Source organism: Abramis brama (assembly GCF_963993115.1).
Source record: "Abramis brama genome assembly, chromosome: 17".
Lineage (NCBI taxonomy): Eukaryota > Metazoa > Chordata > Actinopteri > Cypriniformes > Leuciscidae > Abramis > Abramis brama.
The window spans coordinates 26,995,263-27,021,288 of record NC_139979.1 but is presented as its reverse complement, the minus strand read 5'-3'; the positions used below and the strand labels follow the sequence as shown (position 1 = coordinate 27,021,288).

The window sequence follows — 26,026 nt, the reverse complement described above, 5'->3', positions numbered from 1 at the left end:
AGACCAGTGCGGAGCCCATGGAAGAACCGAAGTGCAACAGGCCTCGGGGGTCAGCCATGTGGTGAAGATTTCCTCATCCCCCACTTATCCCCACCTCACTGGTCCATAGGTGTCAAATAAATTAAGAAATAGGGAAAGAATGAAACAACAAAAGCAGACTCTGAAAACGATACAACCCGTATTTAAACAAATACTGCTACAACCCTAGTGTTTGAAGAAATACTGCTCTGTCGTCTCTTGTTTTCTGTCTTACAGTGTGCAGATAAAACTTGATGGCTTTTCCGAGATCCATATGCAACGACCGTCTCATCTGCGTATGAAGCCCCAACCTCAAGAAGACAACCAGACCCACTGCTGAACGAACTATCACAAAAGAAAATGAAAAATACACAACACAGAGAATTCACGGATCCTAAATTGCATGTTTTGTTTCTGTGTCAGCATGCAATTACAGATGAACAACACAGATCATGCTTGTGCCTGTAACTTTTTCAAGTTACAAGAATGAACTTTTAAGCGTCTAAATTTGTATTTTGTGAGAGTTTAAGAACTCTCAAACGAGGGACTGAAGGGTTACAAATTTAAGAATCTATTTCAAATATGATTCTGTACATAACATCATGGTAAAGAATCTTTTAAGGTTAAGATCTCAGCGAAGTTGCAATTTCTGTTCTCTCCTTATTGTCAGACTGATGGGATTAGCACACGAATGATTCACTGAGAATCTCACCTTTTGTTCTGCAAATTGTTTTCGGACCCAAATGGCTCTTGGAGCCTTATGCTGATTGAATTAGGATGGGCCAGACCCTCAGTCTAGGGTGTTACCTTAACCTGTATACTTAATTTGCATGCTTTGTTCAGAATCTCCACCTCTATGTAATCCCTCCCCCTTGGAATGTATACAACTACAATGCATACTGTATTAGAGTTAGATCATGTTGGAAGTACTACAGCAACGTACAGCGGAGTTCTCAATAAAGAATAACTTCCGTTGAACGCGATCCCAACTGTCTCCTGGTCTCTGCTTCGATGAAAGAAAACTTTACAACAGCAAACTAAAAATATTTAATGTCTATTGACATTTTATTTTTAACCTTTAATAATCACTTGATACAATGCAGTTGTGCATACTTTTTTCTAGTGCTGTCAATCAATTAAAAAAAATAACTAATTAATCTCACATTTTTAATCTCACCTATTCTAACATTAAAATGTTAATTAAAACTATATTTTTATATTGAAAAAATTCACATTGAAATGTAGAAACAACAAAGATGGTATATTTTAAATATATGCTTAATGGCATCCTTACGAATGAAGGCCAAAATCACAGCTACTGATGCAAATTGATCTCTCAAAATGAAATTAGTAATTATAGACATTCAACAATACAAGTATGATCGTGAGCCATACTTTTTAGCATTTAATAGGTTTATGTGAAGTTTACTTAAATTAAAAGTTGTTATATTTTTTACAGCCTATTATACTAAATGTCACATTTAGCTGTGCCTATATAGCAAATATAGCAAAGGATTTGTTCTACTGGCCCAGTCGGGCTGGTTCTGATTGTTACCTTTACTTTTATATATAGATTAATCCTTATTAAAGCTACAAAAGTGATTCAGTCAAGAGCTGTTTATTTTAACTTTGTCTTTTGTTGTTTGATTTACATTAATGACAGACAGCAGCAGGTGTATTAGGCTGCTGTCGTTTTAAGACCTGCTGCACATGATGCGGATCCGACACGCATCCAATGTTCTCGTAACTCTTTACATTCATATAAGCCTTTTTAGCTTGGACTGTGCTTATGAGGATGCTCGCAAATAATGGGCATTTCGACAATTTTGGGTAACACTATTTTAAGGTGATGTAGTTATTACATTGTACTTACTCAAATAATCATTGAGTAATAGGGAGGGCAAGAGTACTTGTAAGTGACAGCGAGTATTGATCATTAAAACGATGATCGCCCTGACTTTAAAAAAATATATATTTATCTTTTTTTTCTGATTGATTATTGCGGCATTTGGGGCGTTTCCTGAGGTCTGATTTGTTAGCGTTAGACAGCACGCCTTCCAGACCGGCGAAATAAAGTGAAACTAGATTAGAAAGTGTGCTGCAGTGATGCCTGGAATCACTTTGATCATGACATGCATTTGAGTTCAAGATGTGCAGCGCCAATCTCTCAGATACAGCACATTATAATGAGAACACGATTGTAATAGAATGTTGTAAATTCTCTGTGCTTTAGTTTTTCAGCGCGCTGTTAAAGGAAGAGCACGTCCACAACGAGTTACACATCAGACAAGCACGGTCAAGTTCATGTGCGCATTCGCGTCCTTTTGTGCAGATGTAAGTCGTAGGATTACTATTATATTGTCTATATCTGATTAACCTCAAATATAAGACGTGTTTGTTTGAGTTTAATAACCAGCTAGCAAAACACTGCAGTTTACCAAACGTTCATTCACTCTTCAGTTTCAGCTCAAATGCAATGTCCGACATTATTGACTATGATTGGGTTATTTGAGACACATCTACACTGATATTGTCATCCTCTGTGTTGATTCTGCTGTGTAGCCAACAGAAAACAAGATGTGTGCTGAATGTCATGGTGAACATGACATTCAGTTTGTGATAAGACAAACTGTTTTAATAAGAAACAGTTTGTTCTAAGAGGTAACACCACAATAATAATAATAAAAAAAATAATAATAAAAAAAAGAAAAGAAGAAAAACACTGCCAGTTTCATATCTCAAAGTTAAATCCCCAGTTTGTAATGGTTTTTAAAATAGTTTGCTTCCCACCTTTCTGAAAGGCCAGGATTTAAAAATCACCCCATTCACAATGTCAAAATTTTCCTCTCACGCCCCTTTATGCTGGGTTCAGACTACACGATATCAGCCTGATTTTGGCACAAACCGTTTGATGTAGCATTCGTGGTGATTCTTAAATGACAACACAGCTTTTCACACTTGAAATAGTTAACCCTGGGTCATTCTAAACCCGGTAAAGGGAATCCTGGGTTATCTTGCTTCACGTTTCACACTGATCATAATTTACCCGGGGTTAACAATTAATCCTGGGTATTCATAAACTGACGTTTCACATTGTACATTCCTAAACCCTGGGTTAACGTACTTATTTGCATAATATGGTGTCGGTGTCATTGATTAGATGAACGCAGCATGTGGCCTGTTTACATAAAAGCTCTAGCGTTGCGCATCCCCCAACTGCCAACTGAACTACTATCGAGTTTATACTGAATGGACATTTCAGACTATAAAGGTAAGATAAAAAACAATCATTTACCATGTTTATCCAATCATTAATCAATCATATAACCCGGGGTTATAAAGCCCTATCTGTGAAAAGCCCTATAGGGTGTCAGGACACATGAATCAGTCGTTTTATCTCGTATAGCGTGCCACAGTGGACAACAACCGACGCAGTGTCTGCAACGCTTCACAAAGTCCCGAAAGAAAGACTAGCAAGTTTAATTGTTTTCTTATCTGTGACATGAAGCTGACAGAAGCTCTTCCGTACACAGCTTTTAAAAATGCTGAAACAAAAGAAAGACGATGGTATTGGTGCTGCGCTGTGGAATTACACAATGGAGGAAAGGTTTGTGGAGCTATGGAAACAATACCCCTGCCTTTATGATGTTTGTTTCCAGTAGACACTACCATGATAGAGTGGAAAAATAAATGCTGGCAAATGACAGCGGAGGTGCTTCAGCAACCCGGTAAGTACAGGAATTAGCATTAAGCCAAGATGCCGCTTCAGTAGCCATTGTTTGTTTAAGCTCTTGTTTCCAGAACTCGGTTGCTAGTTCTGCCTTCTCGATGACATCACACACGTCGTTAACAACGGCAAGCCATGATTTGTTGGGAAGCAACATGTATTCTGACATATTTCTTGTCCACGACATAAGAATTTAGGAGTCAAAATCTGACACAGTGATTATCGTAACAGAAAAAAAAATATGATGTAGTGTGAACCTGGCATAACATGTATATAAATCACAGAGGTGTGCTCTTAACAAATCATGTCTGTCCAATCAATCACAAGACAAGGCTCGAAATTGCGACCATTTTGGTTTGCATATGCTCCCGAAATTTAATCTATATGCATTGCACATACTGTGCAGTAATTGGTGAACGTTTTGTACACAATTGTCACAACATTAATTATAGCCATTCAACATTGAAAATTGAAATTGAAAGCTATCAATTTTTGCTTTACTTTTAAAAGCTAACTTTTAATTTAAGTGAACTTAAAACAATCCTCACATAAACCCACAATAAATGGCATATTTACCTGTGCCCTTCCTACCTGTCTAACAGGTAAGAAATATACAGAAACTGAATAAAGTTATCAAACAGACTGCACTGCATAAATTATAAATTAAATATAGATTAAAGTAATATATTACTAATATAGTAATTTTCTGTTACCCTTGTTCTTAACATTAATGACAGACAGCATTATTAGTGGCTGCTGTCACTTTAAGATCTGCCGCTGCTGCACATTACGCGGATCTCACGCGCGTCTCATTTTCTCACAACTCTTTACATTCATTAAAGACTGCTATTATGAGGTTACTCCACAAAACTGACATTTTGGCATAATTGTGTGTTATTGTTGGTTCAAGCGCGAAAGTACGCACGATACTGGAGGACGTCTTTTTGTATGTCTTGTGTCTCACATAGACAGGACATTTACAGACAGCGTATTTTTGTCTTGTCGTGCTTGAATGGTTTAAAAGTATTTGCATGAATAAGAGCGTGATCATATAATGTAAGTTTAGTCAAAGGATAACAGAAAAAACGGATGCGGCGTTAACTGCTTTATTTTTTTTTTACGCGTTAAACTGTAAAAATGTATTGAAATTGAAAGGGTGTCCAAACTTTTGCACAGCCTATTTTTCACATTTTATTTTATACTCAATACTGCTACAGTAAGAATTTTTGTCTGAAAAACATCACAGCTTTCTCTAGAAACTGAATAGCATATCACTACGATCTTTTCTTAAAAAGACAAATTATGCAAATTATCTTATCATTAATTTAAATTAAATTAATTAATTAAATTATCATGCAGCCTCAGAGGGGTGCCCAAACTTGTGCATAAAACTGTAAATATATATATAAAAATTGTAGTTGTGGTACTCCTAAATTTTTGCTGGTGCTCCTACCTTTTTGAATTTGGGAGCACCAGTGCTAAGTTCGAGCTCTGTAAGACCCAATACTGTTGTCAAGTAAGACCTCCCGACTTTGTTCTGTTCCTAGATGAAGACAAACGGCACCTAACTGCATCAAACTATTAGAAATGCATGGCTGAAGTTTATTTTTAATGAAGTGCCTTAACGACTGAATGAGTTTAGGTTTGTTCATCTTAATTATTCTCAACCTGACAGTTTTTCTAAATATCTTGTATTAAGCATCAAAACACAGGTAACACAGACTGTGGATACGGTGCGATGAAGTTCACCAATCACAGCATAAGGAAATTCATTCAATTGTAACAGATAAATGTAAGAATTTAAGTGAGATGTTTACAATGCTGGTGAAGGTCATGTTCGGGGTAACCTCTAGGCCACCAGGGCCCTGCTCAGGTTTGATGGTGGGATTGAGAACAGCTTTTTTCTCCTTCAGGTTCAGCACGAGACCCAACTCTGGCAACGGCAGACAGGAGGGTCGGGTCAGCCCAAACAGAGTGTAGTACAGATTTACGGCATCACATCGCAAACGCCAGTCATGACAGGTACCTGAGACACATAAAAGACATTTGAAGATTTCAACAAACCAGATTTGAAAGCAAAGATTGTCAGACTTTTGATTTTATCATAATCATAATAAAGCAAGCATGATGTGTACATTAAATTGTCTGTAATTCAGTGGTCTGGAATCAAGTATTCTGTATATTTGCATATATATTGTGACATCTTTCAGGTTTTTGTTCCTAAACTGTTCGTGTTTAGATCTACTTCTTTATGCCCCTGATTACGTATAAAAGCCTATTTATTAAAGGGGACCTATTATGGCCCTTTTTACAAGATTTAAAATAGGTATCTGATGTCCCCAGAGTGTGTATGTGAAGTTTTAGCTCAAAATACCCCACAGATCATTTTTTATAAGGTGGTGGTTTATACACAGTCAAACACCATGTAAAAGTGAATTTTGCATAATAGGTTTAAGTTTAAGTTTCTTGCTTCCAATTTTAGAAAAATGATATGGCATTGAACTGTAATCAAACCAACAAACCTGGAACTACTACATAATCTGCAGTTATAGAAAAATAATCAAGTCCCTTATCTTGGGAAATCCCTCTCTCTCTCTGTGGCAATGCAATTACAGTGGGTAAAGAAGCACTATCTACAGAGAGAAATGTTTGTGGTGATTAATCCCAATATGCAGAGTACACAATTGGATTTAAAGCAAATTATGCACCGAACTTTATGCAACAGCAAGGGCTGACTACAAAGAGAAAGATCATCATATGAACCTGCAGTTCATTGTTTTATTTTAGCACAATTTTCATGTGCCGTTTTTGAAATTAAAGAAGAAAAAAAGAAAGATGAAGCCATGCATTCTAGAGAAAATACTTAGAATGTTCTTAGATCAGTCATGTATATTAAACAAAATTATTGACTGTGCAACTTCAAAAATCACTGGAGGAATCACAGGGTATGAACTGAGAAAGAAGATCATGGAATAAAATATTTAAGTCCTATAACAGTCTACAAACTTTTCATCCAATTTTACGAGAACTGACTTTCATCAGAGCTGGCAATGGCTCAGCACTTGTACTGCCAAGAGTGGCTACAAACCCTGAATGAACAGAAGTGTGTTTTAACACAATGAGAGCAGAACAAGACCTCCCTGTCAGAATATAAACCAAGAAACTGCTCACTACAGCAGCAGCTCTTTAAGAGACTTTGGTTTAAGAACCAATGCCAAGGGTTGAAAAGATTTATGTCAGTTCCTAAGAAGAACCACCAATAATCAAAAACAGGTTATAATGTGCTGTGGTTTCAATAGTATTGAATAGCTGCTTTCAGTCAAAACTTACTTTTGTGTTTCAGGCCAATAGTGCCTTACTGGAGAACCAGATTTTAAATGTATCATCTGCACATAAATATGTTCTGAGGATGAATACATGTACAAACTCAAGAGTTCTTTTTAAAACAAACCACCTTGAGGGTTGCATAACAGATCAGAATATTAAATGATTATTGGCAGAGGGGTTTGGTAAATGTCAGGACATATTCACTAAATGTTGTCTACAAACATGGACCGTTTAGGTTTTAGCCCAGTCAACAATGGTAAATAGATGGATTAACTCCAGGGCCCAGTTGTTCAAAAATTGTAATCTGGATCAGAATTATCTAGATTTGAAAATCCCATGTTTTGCTATCAAGGATCAGGCAATCCATCTAACTTTTGTGCCAGTTTTTCAAAACAAAATAAGATTGGATCACCCTGATCCAGATACACACTTTTTCAGATTATCAGTGTTCCAAATAGAGTTACATTTCACAATGTAGGCTGTTAGCTACTGTATGCAAAGAACAACAGGTAGAAGAGTCAATGCGTATTTTAATACTTTTGCATTAAAAGTAATCTGATCGGAGTTCGGCTATTGGATTGGATTAATGTGAATGCTTTTGGGTTCTCTTGCAAATGTTTTGCTTCATTTGCAAATAACTTTTTTTTTTAAATGTGAATGTAACGTTTCTAGGGGGAACATAAAACTTTTGCGAGAGAACACAAAAAACATTAAAATATATAATGTTTCTTCCATTTCATATTTTTATTCCCATCACCATGTAGTGGTTCCCCCATAGAGGTCTGATTGTTTCAAGGAAATTGAAAATGGAAGGAGATGATTGTTTATGTTGTTTTCTTTCTCTTCAAATAAAACAAAGTGACCCCACATTGATTCTACCTGTTGTCCTTTACATAGCTAGTAGTCAACATTGTGAAAAGTAACCCCATTTGGAGCACTGGTAATTCAGATTTGGTAATCCGAAAAAAGTGTGTATCTGGATCAAAGTGATACAATCCTTTTTGCTTTGAAAAACTGAGATGTAAGATAGATAGAAGAACATGGGATTTCCAAATCTATAATTCTGTGATAATTCTGAACAACTGGGCCCAGATGTTAAATCTTACGAGACGAAAAAGTCAATGTGTGTATTCTACCTGAGTTCATCAGCTTCCATAGTTGGTCCACTAAAGCTTCGTTACACAACGAAGAATCCACTGCTTTGGTGAAAGGTGGATTCTTGGCAAGCATGCTGAGAATCTCATGCCTAAAGAGGGTAGAAAATTATGAAAATCAAAAAAAGAATAATACAGCAGTTAATAAACAATTAAAATTAATATCCACCATAAACTGTTATATATCTGTTCCAATTTCTCTCTTGCTTCTTACCCAGTTCCATTTTAAAGATACATTTTTTTTTTCTTAAATTCATGGAACAGTAAAATGACTTCCTTAAACTTTCTAAATGAATGAAAATAAAAGATAAGAGAGGTGTCACTTTTACCAAATTTTCGACTGTAGTATTGGTCAGCGCAGGTAAAGCATACAGTAAATTCAATGTATAAGAATGGAAAAATACTGTTATGTATTGTTCTCTGTGAAAATGAACTAGACACTAGTGACTGCTGCGTCCCGTGTGAAACGGCCTTAACGCTAGCTGTGAACGCGCACTATTTTGCGCCGTCACGTTTATATTTGCATTGGAACAGTGGATTGCGGTCATGTCCATATATCGTGCGATACGTCAATATATTGTTTATCATTCCAGCATGCCAAGGTGCATGAGAACTGTGATTGGAAGTATCAGGGTTATTCCACCAAATGGCAATTTATTTATATAGCACAATTAAATACAACCCACATTGTCCAATGTGCTTTACAATAACTAAAAACACAAAAAAAACAACAACAATACAACACAGTACAAATAAAAATGTAAAGTGTTTTTAACTTAGATTTAAAAACAGACAAAGATGAGGCCAGTCTAATCGAAATGGGCAAGTCATTCCAGAGTCTGGGGGCAACTACAGAAAAGGCACGGTCCTCCCTACACTTCAATCTTGACTTGGGGATAGACAGGAGTCTCTGATTGGATGACCGGAGTGATCTAATTGGATGGAGCTCAGTCAATAGGACAGACAGGTAGGGTGGAGCCATACCATTTAAAGATTTGTACACGAGAAGTAAAAGTTTAAAATCCACTTTGTAGCGCACTGGCAACCAGTGTAAGGAACGTAAGATAGGAGTAATATGATCCCGTTTTTTGCGGTCTAGCTGCCGCATTTTGGACTAATTGTAATCGTGAAATAGCTGAATGACTAAACCCAATGTAAAGAGAATTGCAGTAATCCAGCCTTGAAGAAATAAGTAAGTTCGATTACTTTTTTGACATTTTTAAAAGAAAGAAATGTCTTTACTTTTGATAGCAGTCAGAGCTGGAAAAAGCAGGATTTCACTACTAAATTTATCTGCCTATCAAATTTCAGAGATTCATCAAACACCACGCCCAAATTTCTCACCCAGGGCTTCAAACAAGAGAACAAACCACAACAATTTTGTTTAGGAGTGATAAAGGAATCGGAGGGTCCAAATATAATAATTTCCGTTTTACTCTCATTAAAATTCAGAAAGTTTAAAGACAACCAGGTCTTCACATCAGTCAAACAGGCCATAAGAGTGTCCAGACCATCTGAAAACCGTTTTAACGGCAGATAAATTTGAGTGTCGTCCGCATAACAATGGAATGACAGCCCATGTTTCTAATAATAGAACCAAGTGGAAGCATGCATAAAGAAAAAAGAATGGGGGCCAAAATGGAAACCTTGAGGAACCCCACAAGATAACACAGCATTACTAGAGGTATGTTCTCCAATCTTCACTGAGAAGCTTCTGTTGGTAAGATAAGATTTAAACCAGTCCAGTGCACTGCCTGTAATGCCTGCAAATGTTCCAACCGGGCAATAAGAACAGCATGATCTACTGTATCAAATGCAGCAGTTAAATCTAAAAGCACAAGAACAGCATAGTCGCCAGAATCACGGGTTATTAGTTAGTCAGAATTATTTATTTCTGAATTCTTCCTAAGTTAAAACATTAGTATGGTGTTGTTTAAAAATGAACATAAATTAGTTTTCTTTGCGTTATCCAAGGTCTAAACACACAACATCTTTTTGTTATTTTGACCAGTTGTCATTTTCTGCAAATAAATGCACTGAATGACAATATTTTTACTTGAAATGTGGAAGAAATGTTGTCAATAGATCATAGAACAATACAAACATTTTCATTTTACTCAGAACACATACATATAAATAGTAAATCCAGAGAAACTGCAAATTTTGCAGTGGTAAGTGTAAAAAAAAAAAAAGAAAGAAAAGAAAACGGTGAAAGACAGTGTTTGAAATCATTACTGACCTTATGTAATGGACTGGGTCATTCTGTACCAGATCCAGAAGCCACTGCAGTTCATTGGAACTCCTATCAACTGCCAATATACAGAACATAAAATGCACGTTTTACAAGATGTTGACAAACTATAAAGCTCTTCTTCACCGGCCAAACAATCAGGCCACCTAGGAATAGTAGCAGAGCTAAATTAATACAGTTCACTTCATGTTTCAGAGTATAGAAAGAGGAATATTTGTCTTGACAACTAATATATTCAGCCCTCACGCTTCAAAATATGGTCGGAGAAGGGCCTTTTGTTAGATTTTCAATCTCTTAACCTGTTAACCGTTGCCAGAGCGCGGACGCACTGAAGCGGTTTTATTTATATATAGTTCAAAGTTACTATCAGATTTAATGTTATACCTTGACAAACTATACATCATTAAAAAGATATAAGACTCAAGTTTCAGAATTTGACCACTATTGTATTCTGAGAAACTTATAGCGACAGTTATTTCTTAATTTGTTTCAGGAGTTATGAAATGAAAAAATTAGTCGATACCTTTGATATGAATTATGCGCGTCAGCCGCTTTCATTCATAAAAAAACTCCCGTGCCGTCGTCATGACAGCGATACACAAAACAACGTGCCTCAGGGCTTTAGCTCAAAAATGTGCAGATTTGGAGAAATATTGATATATTCTCATAGGTTTACATCAGATTTCTATAGACAGGAATAATATTTATTGAATTTATACCCAAATGCGTCGATGTAATCATTATGAGCGTTTGCATAACTCTGATACTGTGTTTTGAATTCATACCAATAGCCTGAGGGCGCCCTCGCCGCCCTGTGCACAGTATTAGAACATGAAGAAGTGCCATAATCATGTGACAATCCAGGAAGCCTCGAACACACACAAAGCTAACAAGAGATCGCGCTGTAACTATGGCTGTAACATGCAGTTTTGAAGACAATAAACATGTTTGCTATGATATTTGAGTTACCTGTGTTTTTCAATCCATGCCAGGTATTTCCATAATAATAGATTATATTTATAATGTAATGCTAATCTATATAGAATCGTTGTGCAGAACACTATCCAATAGTATATTTTCTGTCTGATTTTTTATCTGAAGCCAAATTAGATCACAAAAAATTATTTAAAATACTCGATTTGCTTTATAAAGTAAGTTTATAAGCACAAACATGGTTTTAATCTCATAAATTGTCGTGTATTGATGGTGTGCTAAGCTAACATGCTAGCTAGCCCTAGGTGCACCTGCCACCTAGAAGTTATATTTTTATTATTTTTTGAATGCTTACTGAAATGTTTCTTTATTCAAGAAATGCATTTGATACAGTTTAAAATGTAAGGGTGAACTTTAAGAAAAGAAATTAGTGACTGAAACCCTATGAATAGCCTGTGAATAGCCAGTCGTTAGTAACTATAATGCAGACAAAAGAAATGCATATTTAGAGCCATAACCGGGCTGGAGAGGTGTGAATGTGTGCAGGGGGAGACTGAGACTGAATGGGGCTCGTTTGCACCACAAAACAATAAAGACAATATACTGGATAGATGGTTAGAAGATGACAATAAACATCAGTAGCATTTTAGCGTCAAATCAAAATAAAGTCACATGACATGGTCTTGAAAAACATTTCACTAAATACAGAGTTTTGGACTTATTATCTTAAGATTTTAAACATAAAATGTTTAGACATGTGGCATTAGCTGTAGTGCATTTCTAGATTGCTCCAGTGCCAACTTCAATTTTTTTTTCATGAGGATGTTTCATAAAAAATAATTTCTAATAACTTTACAAAACTTTGAAGCTATTTATAACAATTTTTGTCATTATGACAATAATTAATTCTACATTTACAATAAACTGCCAGGTGTCAGCTTTCAAATGAGATCATACTTGTGCTTTTAGTACAAAGGGTTCATGAACTGTATCTGTTTCAGTTTGGGTATGTCATTTCTTGGGATTTTTCAAAAGTGGGGTTACAGCTTAACAGGTTAAAGGGGCATTCCACCCATAGGAAAATTGTTTTTTATTGAAAGTGGGTCATATATGTAGTCGAAATGTAAAATAAATTTTGAATTTGGTGCCTTCGTGACCGAGGAAAGACAAAAAATAACTTCAGGATGCATTTGTATGAAAGACAACAACTCCCACAATGCACCACATTGCACAGCTCCGCAAGCCACTCCCACTAATCCAGAACAGCGCATATCTGCCTATAAGAGAAATCACTCTTCCGTCTACAAGGCTAGCTACCACCAGAACTTGAAATTCATTTCACACAAAATGTCTAGTTAGTTGGCGAACTCATTAGTGCATTACTCCTCGTTTGTATTTCTTTCGAAAAGGTGAATTATTGCATGGTACCGGGATGTTCAGTCAGAACATATGCGGTGCGAAACTAGGATAGTTCACAACACAAACATCCGTGTCCTCGTCTGATTCAGAGATTTCGTCCAGGAGAAATTGTCATCGTTGAAATTCTTTGCCGCAGACGGACTCTATCTCTGTGTTCGTAGTTGCATAGTGAGATCACCGGCGCCACCAGTCCGCCCTAACTCGAGCCAGTCCGGGCTCCTCGTCCGTGGCAGGCAGGTCTTCTGCCTCGGCTGCTCTTCGCTATAATGCGGCTTGTAAAGGTAGCCACAAACACCTGATTCAAGCATCAGACTTCCGAAATCCTCTTCTTCTATATCATATTGTGTACCCTCCGCTATTGTCATAACTTTACATCTGTCTCCACAGCGCCTGTTAGCTTAGCTTCAAACAAGATGGAGGATATTGCTTTCAGTTTCAGAGAGTAAAGTCCCACCCACTGATCTGTAATAGGTCTGTAGCGTGAGCGGGTCCCGCCCCCTGGGAAAGATGAGGAACGAGTGTCTGTAGTCTCAACAGAAATCCCCCCCTCTTACACTTCCTCCGACAATGACGCAAAATGACCATTTTTGCGTCATTGTGGGAGGAAGTGTAAGAGGTAAATAACGGATTTCTCCCGTCTCAGGGGAAAATGAGAGAGTGTTGCACGACCATTCAATAGTATGACTGGGTTTCTAACAATGCAAAGCTTAGTGCAAATGGGTGGAGTGTCCCTTTAAAGAAAAATTTGGTTTAAATTCAAAAGGACTATAGATGGCTCTAATTTAACCCTCTGGGGACCAAGCTGTTTTTGGGGTCCTTGAGATGTTCTGACATGCCTTGACATTTGTGCTTTTTTCAGTTATTTATAAACATGTTAATGGCAAAGGTGTAAATTCACTCTATATAGCACAAACAGGGCTACCATAATATGCGAGCAACGTGTATGTAGATGTTTGTATTTTTAAGAGAATAATGTTTATGCGTGGTTATTGAAAAAAATTAAAATGAAAGTTGCTGAATTAAGACCACAAAACACATATTAAATATGTGTCCACAAGACTTTTGACTAATTGATGTTGTCCCTTTGAGTTCTAGCTTCAAAATGATGTAAAAACAGTCTTGCTTTATCGTTCACAAAAAAAAATACATTGATTTAAATGGTGTAAAACAGGTTTTGCTTGGAAAGCCAATATGCGAGGGGGAGGAGTAGTTTACACCTTAGATTATGAATGTCCCACCCACTCTGTATAATGAGCCATTCACTCAGGTGTGAAACTGACTGAGCCACAATGCAAGGACAAAAGATGTATTTAGAAGAAGACTTATATTGACCATTTAAGATTTCGCTTACATCTCTCTTGTAAATATGTTTTGCTATTTTATTCAAAATGTTACAATTACAACAATAATTACAATTTCAACAATATTTCAAGTGTACTCTTTCTTTGTAAAAAAAAAAAAAAAAAAAGATTATAGGCCTACATTTTATCATATGTATTCATTAGTTTGAATATAGCTAACATTGGAACATCTAACATCTTAGTCTATGAATTTATTTTTGACAAAAATAGTATTTTTTTTGCAGTTTAATACGTTGCTTATACAAATACATTTTATTTCAATATATTCCAGTCGATTTTTACTCATCTCAGTAGGCTATAGCAAAGCAGTTTATTCTTTCACACACAGACGCGCGATTCATATTTAGGCTAAACAGTCTTTACAGATATGTCCCCTTCATTCATCTCACAGAAAGGCGAGTCATATTATAGAAATGCGATTCATCTTTTTGCGGTTTACATAGGCCTACACTAACGTTATTCCATAACGTTATTCCACACGTGAGAAAAGAAAACAGCCTACCTCACTCCTCAGCGGAATCTGCTCCTCATTTCAGGAGATATTGCTCCTCATCAGCACTGTTCTGAGGAATATTTTCTCCATAAGGTAGGCTATAATGTCTCACTCGCGAGGAGTCGCGGCGCGCTTTGTTTACAGCTGATGTGGGCGTTTCACAGCTCTGAAATAGTTCTCAGAATTTGCGTTTGAATAGCACGCGCTCTCCGGGGAGTGGTCACATTACTGTGAATGAGCTCCTAATGAGCTCGACAGGAGTCGCTCTCTTTTTATACAGATTACAGAAGCTGAGAATATTTGTTTTTTATATAAATGACTTCATTTAAAAGATGCGATCTCAAGCTTTATGCCCGTGGGTCTGTTTGCCTGTTTGACTGAATTTTCGCGGAGTTATAGATCATTTTCGAACGCGTTTCAAATGGGAGTTTACTGACAGAGAGAAGGCAGAAATCGCATCATGTTAATTTTTCTTTATTTGTCAAAAAGCAAAACACTTTATTTTTATTGTGAGTATACAGAAAAAAAATAGAAACTGAACAGGATCGATTGATGTATTACACGAAAATGAAAGATCAAAATTAACAGAGCATTTAGTGTTTATTTTCATTGCTAAAAAAAAAAAAACGAGCAAAACGCGCGGGCGCGTTTGTGGTCCTCAGAGGGTTAAACAATATGTTTTATCAGAAAATTAAACAGTCTGATGAAGATCCACAATAATGCAATCATCAAAATACCTTGGCCTACAAGGCTCAACCACTGGAGTAGATTAATTTTTAGAATAATTTTGTAGGTAACTCAAGATGTTGGATGCAATGTGGTTCTCTTGATGCTAACCATTACCACATATTTTGGGATTGTCCTAATATCAACATGTTTTTCGGAAGACATCCACACTGTTTTAGAAAAGGTTCTAGGCACTTCAATTGATTTCAGGTTTGAGGTACTCTACTTAGTCTCAATGGTCTCCTGGAAAAGTAGAAGCAAATACATGTGTAGTACACTCCTTGCATCAAGCAAGAAAGTTATAACTAGATGTTGGTACAAACCTAACCCTCCACTAATACAGGATTGGACTGAAGATTTTTTTTTTTTTTTAAAACAATGTATTTTTTTTTTTAACATTCTTTACGGATGGGAGTGCTTCCCCCTCCTCTGTATATAATAAATTTTTTCTTTTTTTTTAGTGGTATTTTTTTGTTGATTCTAAAGATAATTTGAAGAGATAAACTGACCCATTTTCTTATGCGACGATTCTGTCAATGTAATAATAATAATAATAATATTTATATAGCACTTTTTTTTTGGCATCCAAAGCACTTTACATGGCAGGGTAAATCTCCTCAACCAACACCATGATGATGGACATGGACAAATTTGGCCAAGATGCCAAGGTTAAACCCCTACTCTTTTTTTCGAAGGACATCCATGGATTTTGAATGACCACAGAGAGTCAGGACGACGGTTTAACGTCTCATTCAAAGGACGGTGCTTTTTGACAGTACTGTGTCCCGTCACTATACTATAGCTATGTTTCCATCCACACGTTTTTATCCGAATTAAGTGATATCGAATGAAAAATGCCTTATGGAAACAGTAAAATTCGATTGAATTTCATGAATATCAAATGAAATGCGGTCGGTCTCATCGGATTTTATCTTGATCGATATACAGCTTATGCGATAAACGCTGATGGAAACGTAATTTGCCGAATAAATAATGAATTGCGATTAAGTTTTAGGTCATTTTATGGTTGCAACCCACCACAAAACATAGAAGAAGTTTTAGTTAATTTCCGCCCAGTATTTCCGCTCTGTTTGCACCTCTTTATATACTGTCTATGGTTTGCAAACAAAATTTGGGTGTCAACAAAGACAGAAGTGGACAAACGAGACGACGAGATACTTTTTGAATTTAATTTACCAGAAAAATAAAACGGCTATTTTAGATAGCAAAAATCTAAGAAATGCCATAATAGTCAAATAATGTCGCTATCAGCTGGCACATAAGCACTATTAGAGTCCTGCAACAGGTCGGGTACCCGCATAAAAAGTGGCTACGGGTGGATTGTGACATTCCTAAAATTCACGGGCGGGGATGCGGGCGGATAATGAACTCCTTGCGGGCGGGTAGCGGATGAACAATATGTTCAATATTTGTATGTCTAAATTACCATTACACATACTTAAATGTGTGTTTTAGTCAGGCCATCCTTAAAAATATTCTTGTTTGTCGTAACCCGACCGACCCTGTCAATTTAGGACCGACCCAATTAATTTCTTTTCCCCCTTTTAGTCCGACCGACTTGCCGGTTGTAAACTTGCGTTAAGACCGATCGATTTTTTTCTTTTTTACTCTTCAAACAACTAATGCAAATGCAATAAAATGATATGAATTATATTTTAGTAGGCTAAGTATTGTGTATATAAATTGCCCATATATAGGCCTACATACAAACGTAGGCTACGCTCTTTCTTTTAAATAATTACCGGTGGCGTCAGATTAAGGGCTGTAGGCTATATGCGAAATGAAACCGAAATCGCGACACTCTGGCCACAAACCTACAATTAAAACTTTCACAGAGATCTCAAACAGGCATTTAAAACACCAAATATTAATAATTGGTATATCAAGCAAAATAATATTCGATGATTGATCGAAAATCTTATCTCTCCCCCCACATGCTCACCGGCAACGCTCCGAAATTAAATTTCTCTAGGGCAGGCTAATAGGCCTAGCCTATGTGTTGTAGCCCAGTCATTAAAAAATTATTTAGTTTCATATTCATGTTTAAATAAAAAAATATATATTTTTTTAAATTTCATGTTGATTATATGAAAAGTGAAAAGCATGAATAAGATAAGATGATCCCGAATATCGGGAGACAAATGGAGTGGGCAGACATGATTTTGACCACTTTATTAAGTTTGTTTTTGTAAAAAGCCTTTCTTTAAAGTGAATTTCGTTTTGTATTAATTGTATCTTAATTTTAATCAATGTTTCATCAACCAATTTCCTGGATTTAATAAATAAGAGCTAAATAAAGCAGGCAATATAAACAGGACACGGAGGCGCCGGCGCGTGAACTGGAGGTAGCCTAGGCTACTTGAATGGCGCAAAACAAAGCGCACTTTAGCGCTCATTAGCCCATTCATGAGGCTATTGTGATGTAGAGAGATATGCGAGATAAAAAATAAAGCACTTTAATTGGAATGAAGCTTGTGTGTGATTTATCGCGGGCACGGGTCGGGTAATGGGCCAAATATTAACGGGTCTGGGCGGGTGCGGATTTAATTTTGATATCATGGGTGACGGGTCGGATCTGGTGCTGAACTTTGCGGGTACGGGCGGGGGCGGGTCTCCAAAAATGGACCCATGCAGGACTCTAAGCACTATTAAAACTTGTGCAATATTGATCATTTGTTGGTAGATGGCGTGATCCATTTTGTCTAGCAAAACTTTGTTCGCAAATGTTTGCTTGAATGTTGTGCGATTCAGTGTGAAAATGAATGGAAACACCTTAAAATGTCTCAAATCAATTCGATATACCAATTTGATCGCAAAACAGTATGTGACGTCATTACGCACAGGTTTTTATTTGCTTTAAAGCCGTTGGATGGAAACACACTTTCACCAGCTTTATTCGCATTATTCAAGTTTTTTACCGAACTTCAGATAATTCGATTGACAAGTGGATGGAAACTTAGCTAATGGCATTAGGACCCACACAGACCACAGGGGTGAGCACCCCCTGCTGGCCTCACTAACACCTCTTCCAGCAGCAACCTGGTTTTCCCAGGAAGTCTCACATCCAAGTACTGACCAGGCTCAGCCTTGCTTAGCTTCAGTGGGCAACCAGTCTTTCTGTAGAAGTCTGTTACCCTTGTTTTTTGAGACAAGGAATTTCTGTTTTAGATGCTAGTTTACAGCAAAGAATTTGCATGTTCAGAAAGATGTAAAAGTGACGACAATAATAATAATAAAAATAAATAAAAAAAACCCAATAATATATTCATCACTGATTTTTTATATTTATTTACTTCAGGGTAGCTGCACACTTTTTAAAGTCAAATTTAAGACTTTATAAGACCTTTTTTAAGACCCGAAGAAATCAAAATTAATACCGTACATTAGGGGTGTGCAATATTGACAAAAATATATACTGATATTTTCAAAGTTTTGTTGATAATAATTAGATTATATTTTACTGATTGTGTTTTTGTACTGGTACCATGGCTGGTTTAGGCCTGTTGTTGACAGCTGACTCACAAAGATATTCATATTATTCATATTCTATGCAGTGGTCAGTTCACAGCACTGACAGAAATTAACATTTTTATTAAGGGGCAATATTTGCCACTTTAAATTGATTTCCAGGGGCATTTTCACCGATATATGGACATTTTTTCTAAACATATTTAGAGGTATGCATCACCTTTTATGTCAAATTCTAACATTCATATTAAATTCTATTATAATAATAACACAGTACCACTGTCAAATTAAATCATCAAATTAAAATCCATCCTTGCAGTGCAGAGGTGACACAGAAGTGGCATCAGATCTGGCATTACTATATTTACACTGCATTTACAATTGCATAAATAAAGCTATTCAATATCTAAATATGAAATGATTTATAATTTTAACGTTTTAATTAAAGGGTACTTTAAATATGAAACTAAAACCGCCAGTAGGCGGCGGCAAGTCACTGCCTTACTAAGCGAGTAGTCGTTTAAAACGCGGATTTCAGTCAAAAAATCATCGCTGTCTGTTGCATTGAGACTCTGCTACGGTTTCATTTTGAAATTCTCGTCGGCGGAATAAAGGGAAAACAAACAATATTAACAATATTGTGTCTAAAAAGAACTCACAATGTTAACTTTATTGTTAATTTAACTGTTGTATAAAATAAATATCACATTTGCAATTGTACACGGGAAAACGGCACTCTTGCTCATGTGATATTTTAATATAACAACATAATATGATATAATAAGACAAAAACTCATTTGGGGACATACCTATAACTGCACTGACACATCACGCAGTGAAAGCACGAGAGACAAAAGGGCAATTCCACGCAAAACTGTCACATCCATAACACCAGCACAATTGCCATTGTATTTAGTTGGCGTTATGGATGTGACAGTTTTGCGTGGAATTGCCCAAAAGCAATGTCAGCTCGCAGTGCCTCGTACATAGTTAAAACAATGATTACAATATCATCATAGTTCATAGACAATATCGCACACTCCTAAGCACATAAAGAATGAACTTGCAGTTGAACTGACATTTACTCATTTTCTTCTCCCCTCCATATCGCGTGCAGGAGACCGATATTATATACTGCCGCGAATGATGCGAATTGTCAAGTGAACATGCAAATCCACAAAGATAGAATAATAAAAATGAATACGTACGCTAATTAGATAGTTTTAATTTGGAAAGCATTTAGATACGTCTAAATCAATGTGTCATCTAAAATTTAAGACCTTTCATAAGTAAAAATAAGACTAAGACTTTTTATGGCCTTAAATTTAAAAAATCTAATTTAAGACTTTTTAAGGATCCGTGGGAACCCTATACTTTGCTTTCTATTGTTTTACTGGAAAGCCTTGAACAGACTCACCCATAACAATCATGGTTGGCTTTTCAACATCATTTTCCACATAAAACTTTAACTGGCAATTTGTCACTAACTATACAAAGAGAAATAAACATTCTTTCAAGGTTTCATGTATAAACTTCAATAGTTCCCCGTATTCGACAAAGGTATATTTATTGCTGTATTGATGAAAATGAAGTTGGGTTCAATTTCATTGACAATGAGACCTTCTATGTGGGAAGAACAGTTGCTATACAGCCTCCACAATGCAGACTTAAAAAAAGAAAAAAAGAAAAGAAAAAAGACTAATGGTCTGGAAAGTAATTCCAGACCAACTAAATTATCCCAGTTTTCATAACAAAAAAAAGAAAAGAAAGAAGGGTGGAAAGAAAATGAGTGGTTAAAGAAAAGTGTACCTCTTGTATAGTCTATAACAGCCTCCAGTGCTGCAATCCTCACATCCACAAAGTGGCCATACTCCGCGTAGGCCTTGAACAGGCTGGGGTCACTGGGGATGTGGCCGTTCCTCTGTAGCATGCGAATGGCCCGTAAGCAACTACAGTACAGAATTATAAAAAAAAAACAAAAAAAAACAAAACAGATGCAAATAAGAGGTGGAGGAAAAAGTCTGGACTCAATATATAAAAGCTTCTGTTTAAATACTTTAGTTTTCTTTAAGTGCCAACAAATTATTATTGATGGATTTTTTTTTAATGGACAATCGTCCAGCAAAGATTAAAACTTCTGCATCTCCAGATTGTGGTTGAGAGAGCCCAGAGTGTGCAGAGATTGAATCTAGGCAAAGGGTGGCTATTTTGAAAAACCTGAAATATACGTTTGATTTGTTTTTCATTTGTCACGTCCAAAGACTCCAGGTTTAACTGGTTAGCATGACCTGTTAGCTTACATGCCATACATAAACAATTATACTGCCAAACATCACAAGTAGTGGTCGACCGATATATCGCCAAGGCCGATATATCGGCCGATATTTGGCATTTTTGAAATATAAGTAAGTTTATATTTGATAAGTTTTTCTGATTGGCCGATGTGTTGAAAGCGGGACTTTTATTTTGACGGCGCTCCGGACTTTTATTTTGACGGGCGGCGCTGAGAGAACACCAGCGCCAGAAGAGAACGGCAGCTCCTCAGATGATGTCAGATCAAACAGCACTCACTCACATTCTATTCTCCGTCTTCATTAATTTACGATCTCTGTCAGTCATATCTAATACTTTGTTAGACAGAAGTTAGAACTGGTAAACAAAGTAAGTAAATGGTAACTTATGCCAAGTAAGTAAATAAAGCGTTTGCTTTTATATTATTTGTAACAGAAAAGGCAAACAATCAGGCTAAAATACTTTCTCATTTGCCGTCAACATTCAGCAAATGCGCATCTACATCATTCAAACAAATCTCTGAATATCTAATAAACATTTAATTTCACAAACCTTGCAGATTTAATCGAATCCAGCTGTGATATCTTGTGAAGTGTGCATTACTGTCAGCAAGTGACGGTCGGTCCGTGCGAAGTGAGTGAATGCGAACAGAAGATCAGCTTCACAGGAGACGCGATCGAAAAACTTTAAATCCTTAATTTTAAAATATGCTGATATATAACCAGTTGCCAACTGTGTCATATTCATATCATTTTCACTGTGCTGTATGTAAAATTAGCATTACCTTGTCTTTATTTGAAAAAAATATGATTACCAGCACGAAATTACCAGATTACTGAGTGCCGTTACAGTGTTTACTTTCTTTTTATTCACATATTCATATATTTCTTAACAATTACTTTGTGAAAAATACTGTAATAGGATTGCAAATTTAAGAAGTTGCCATCTAAAGTATAAAAGCATGTTTATTTTAAAATTTTGTTTTATAATTTATTAAATATTGATTAAAATAAATATATATAAAAAATATCAGCTTTATATCGGCCATCGGCCACCCTGCTCTCCAAGATATCGGCATCGGCATCGGCCATCAAAAAAACAATATCGGTCGACCACTAATCACAAGTATTGTTTTCCTAAAGATTATTAGGACTGAAACACTGAAAGTGTGGATTAGGATTAGGATTTTTTTTTCAAGGTTTCAGATCTCTCTCTTTTTTCTTTTTTTTTTTATATACACGCTGTCTGCCATTTGGTATATAGTTTAAATTGCTTAATCTAATTAAATAAATTACAAAATAGGGAAACAGTAAGAATCTCAGTGGATGATTTGGAATAATCAAAAAAAATAAATAAGTCAAGGGTCAAAAATGGTGTGGTCAAAAATGTCTTTGGTTTAAAGTGGGGTTAGGGATTGTGGCACCTATAGCTAGGCTTACACAATGACTACAAAATTTGTCTACTCATTAAATACCTTCCACAGTGGTTCATAGCCATGAACTTATTCACATAAGAATGACTGTAGTCATATGTAATTCTATATTATATAATTGTAGTCATGTATACTAATTATACATACGATTTAAGTATAAGCAGTGTTGCTTGTTTGTTAAAAAAGAAGAAGAGAGTTCTAGTTTTGGCAAATGTAAAGGCCCTTTCACATCATAAGTGAATGAATGAGCCTCAAGATGAAGAAAATGCAATTCACGCCTGTACAGTTGAGGGCGCAGCACAAACCTTTCAGCTGTGCTACCATTCTGGATTGCAGAATAATAGGACTCAGGAGACAAAAGTTCACCACTCTTACTTAAAGGAGACTAAAGAAGAAACAAATGTGATTGTTTAACTACAGTTTGTTGCTTAAAAGTATGGCTGAATTGGTAAACTGGCAAACACATTGGTTAATAAAGTGAGTTTAAATATATAAAGTATATTTGTGTTATTAAACATTTAATTAGTGCAGGCTTGCGTAATAATATGAGTTTGCATTTCACAGTTTTAATTCATTTAGAAAAATACAGTAAATGCATGCTCACATTTGGTCTAGAATTACAATAACCATGTTTACACAGCGCACAGTCAACATGAGTCAATAAATGGGAAAACAAAGTAACTTGCATTACTTGTTTTAAAAAGTAACTGATATTTTGTTTTAAAATACCCTTTTTTTGAATATTCCCTTTCATTCAAGTGGGTAATATAGCCATTTGTGAATGTAAACGTTCTGCAAAGTTGTAAAGTCGAAAGTGCACAATAAAGAAAGTTATTTTCTCTTAAAAGAAAGCGCCTTTACACGTCGTTTTTGTTTCGAATCCTACTGCTTTACGGTTCTACGTCACTAGTAGATACATTTGCATAATGCTCGCCTATGTTGTACGTTGTCCACCCAGAAACAACTTGACGCCCACAAACTGACGACATAATTTTACTGACGACTGCTTTACAAATCTCGGAGTTCAAAGCGGGATTCGCAAAACGCGTGTCGTTTGAGAATCATTGAACAATGTGGTGATGTGTAATGTATATTATGAGAAAATGAAAATGTTTTTTGACTTTTGATGCATAATAGGGGCACTTTAAAAGTAATGTGTTACTTTACTAGTTACTTGAAAAAGTAATCTGGTTATGCAATTCACTCTGTGTAAGTATAATACTTATGATGCCAAGACATTGAGGATGATAAATTGTAAACAGATTTTTGATATCTCAAATGGTTTCGATGTGCCGGTGTCATGACAAATCGGGCCCTCCCTCGAAGTCGGGTCTCTATCAATTAATTTATAATAATAATAATAATAGCCTATTAAACGAATAATTGAACATCATTACATTCTTTTTATAACTGAAATATTTGGACATTAACACTTACTTACATTAAAGATGATTTTAAAGATGTCATTAAAGATGATGTATGGTAAGTCCAAATGTGTGTATAACTAAGCTATCAGGCTATTCGGGTATTTGTAATGCATGTTATGCTAGTACATAAGTTAACTAATGAAAACATTAATGGTCAATGTAGTTCACACAGCATTTATCATAACATGATTTTGTAGGAATTGTAATCCGGCACTAAAAAGAGTACCTATTAAAAGTAATTTGAACCAATGGGATCGCTCGGGGACCTAACAGAGACTCCAATTTCGAGGGAGGACCTGATTTGTCACCACACCGGGGGAATAAATTGATGGTGAAAAAGGACAACAGGCAGTGTCTAATATCTTTTGCATGCATTGAGTGATTTAGATCAAACTATATCTAGCTGCATGTTTGGTGAAGGAGGATTATCACATGGATGTGACTGTTGTGAGTCATAATCACAGCGCCACCAACTGGTACCGGTAAATAAAGCAAAAGGCCTACTAAAAACATTATAAACACTACTATCATTTTCATCGAGACATCAGAAGCTGTATTAGTATCAGTGATACTTTTTCATTCATAAAAAGATGCCATTAAACAAGTACTTAAAATATACTGTCTTTATGTTGTCTCTACATTAATTTGGAGATTAACTGTGAAATTATTACATTGTAAAATGTATAAAAATCGTAATTAATTACGATTAATTAATTACATTTTTTTTTTGTGATTAATCTAGTTAATTTTTTTAATCGATTGACAGCACTAGTACACTCACAATAAAACAGAACATTGTGCTTTTGTAAAATAAATAAATCAAACAAGATGCGCTTTCTGTCGTCTCGTTTTCCTTTCCGTCAACTTGTTTGTGGAGCGCCGCGCCTCACAAAAATGAACCAAACTCAGCAGCATACAGGCAGGGGCGTAGCCATCATTTCAAAAGTGAGGGGGACAGAATGTCAAGTGTAATACCAGTTTTTTTCCAACTTTTGTTGACAGATTTTTGCTTAATTGGCTTAATATGCTATTTATTTTTAAAGCAAAAAAACAGAATTTTTTTTACATTTTAAAGATAAATTCATTAATCTGGTGCACTTGGAGTCACCCGAATCTGCTGTTAAAAATAAATAATCCACCCGCCAACCACCCAAACCTATGATATTTGATCATCAGATTACAATTATTCAAATTCTCAGTGTTAAGCATGATAATATGGTAAAATATCACACTGAAGTAGGCTGCTTTAAAAATAACATTTATTTAAAATAAAAGTTCTTCTTTTGGCAAAATTACATTTCCTATAGACTAAACAGAGGCTCCCTTCAAACTTAAATTGTCAATGTTTCATAACATCACTGTTGGAAAACACTCTTATCAGAAATACGTTTTTTTTTTACCTTTATAAAGGGCATTTTTTCCTTAATTTTATTAAATGTAGCCTATGCTCCATCTTTCATTTCAAATTGAAACAGTGAAACTTTGTTACCATCAGTGTATTATCAACTATAGGCTATCAATCGCCACTTAACATTAAATGAAATTAAATCAGAATCATCCTTGCATTATCTGTGATTCCCTATTTATTATTAATATCTATCTATCTATCTATCTATCTATCTATCTATCTATCTATCTATCTATCTGTCTTACTAAACTAAAACTTTCCAATTGAAAACCTTCAAACTTCAAGCTTTTAAAACTTTCTGGTTAGGCTTTTTCAAGAGAACTTAAAGTTTGTCATCATGTACACGTTACAACGCTGCCTGATTCAAGCAGGCTGTTAATGCATGAAAATACAAACTAGCAATCACCATGTTCATTCTAATTTGAAGGGCTTTGATAACATCTGTGAAAATAATAGACATTACGAATAAAAAAAGATTGAAAATAAGTGCACGTTTGTGCGGGTAGTGAATATTATAACAAAACTTGTTAATTATTCAACAAGAGAAATAGCCAGAGTTATTCATCATT

General features: G+C 35.8%; 1 protein-coding gene across 2 annotated transcripts in view; it reads right to left on the bottom strand.

Moving 5' to 3' along the window:
- taf2 (TAF2 RNA polymerase II, TATA box binding protein (TBP)-associated factor) overlaps positions 1 to 26,026 on the bottom strand; it is a 69,697-nt gene that overhangs the window by 5,825 nt on the left and 37,846 nt on the right. For both annotated transcript variants that reach the window (XR_014603240.1, XM_084089573.1), the window contains exons 20-23: positions 20,708 to 20,847; positions 10,466 to 10,535; positions 8,209 to 8,318; positions 5,563 to 5,771 (exon numbers count right to left, since the gene is read on the bottom strand). Coding sequence is in view for 1 of the 2 variants with exons in the window: in XM_084089573.1 (XP_083945699.1) it covers positions 5,563 to 5,771; positions 8,209 to 8,318; positions 10,466 to 10,535; positions 20,708 to 20,847 (529 nt within the window). In the remaining variant the exon portion in view is untranslated. The remainder of the gene's footprint in view (positions 1 to 5,562; positions 5,772 to 8,208; positions 8,319 to 10,465; positions 10,536 to 20,707; positions 20,848 to 26,026) is intronic.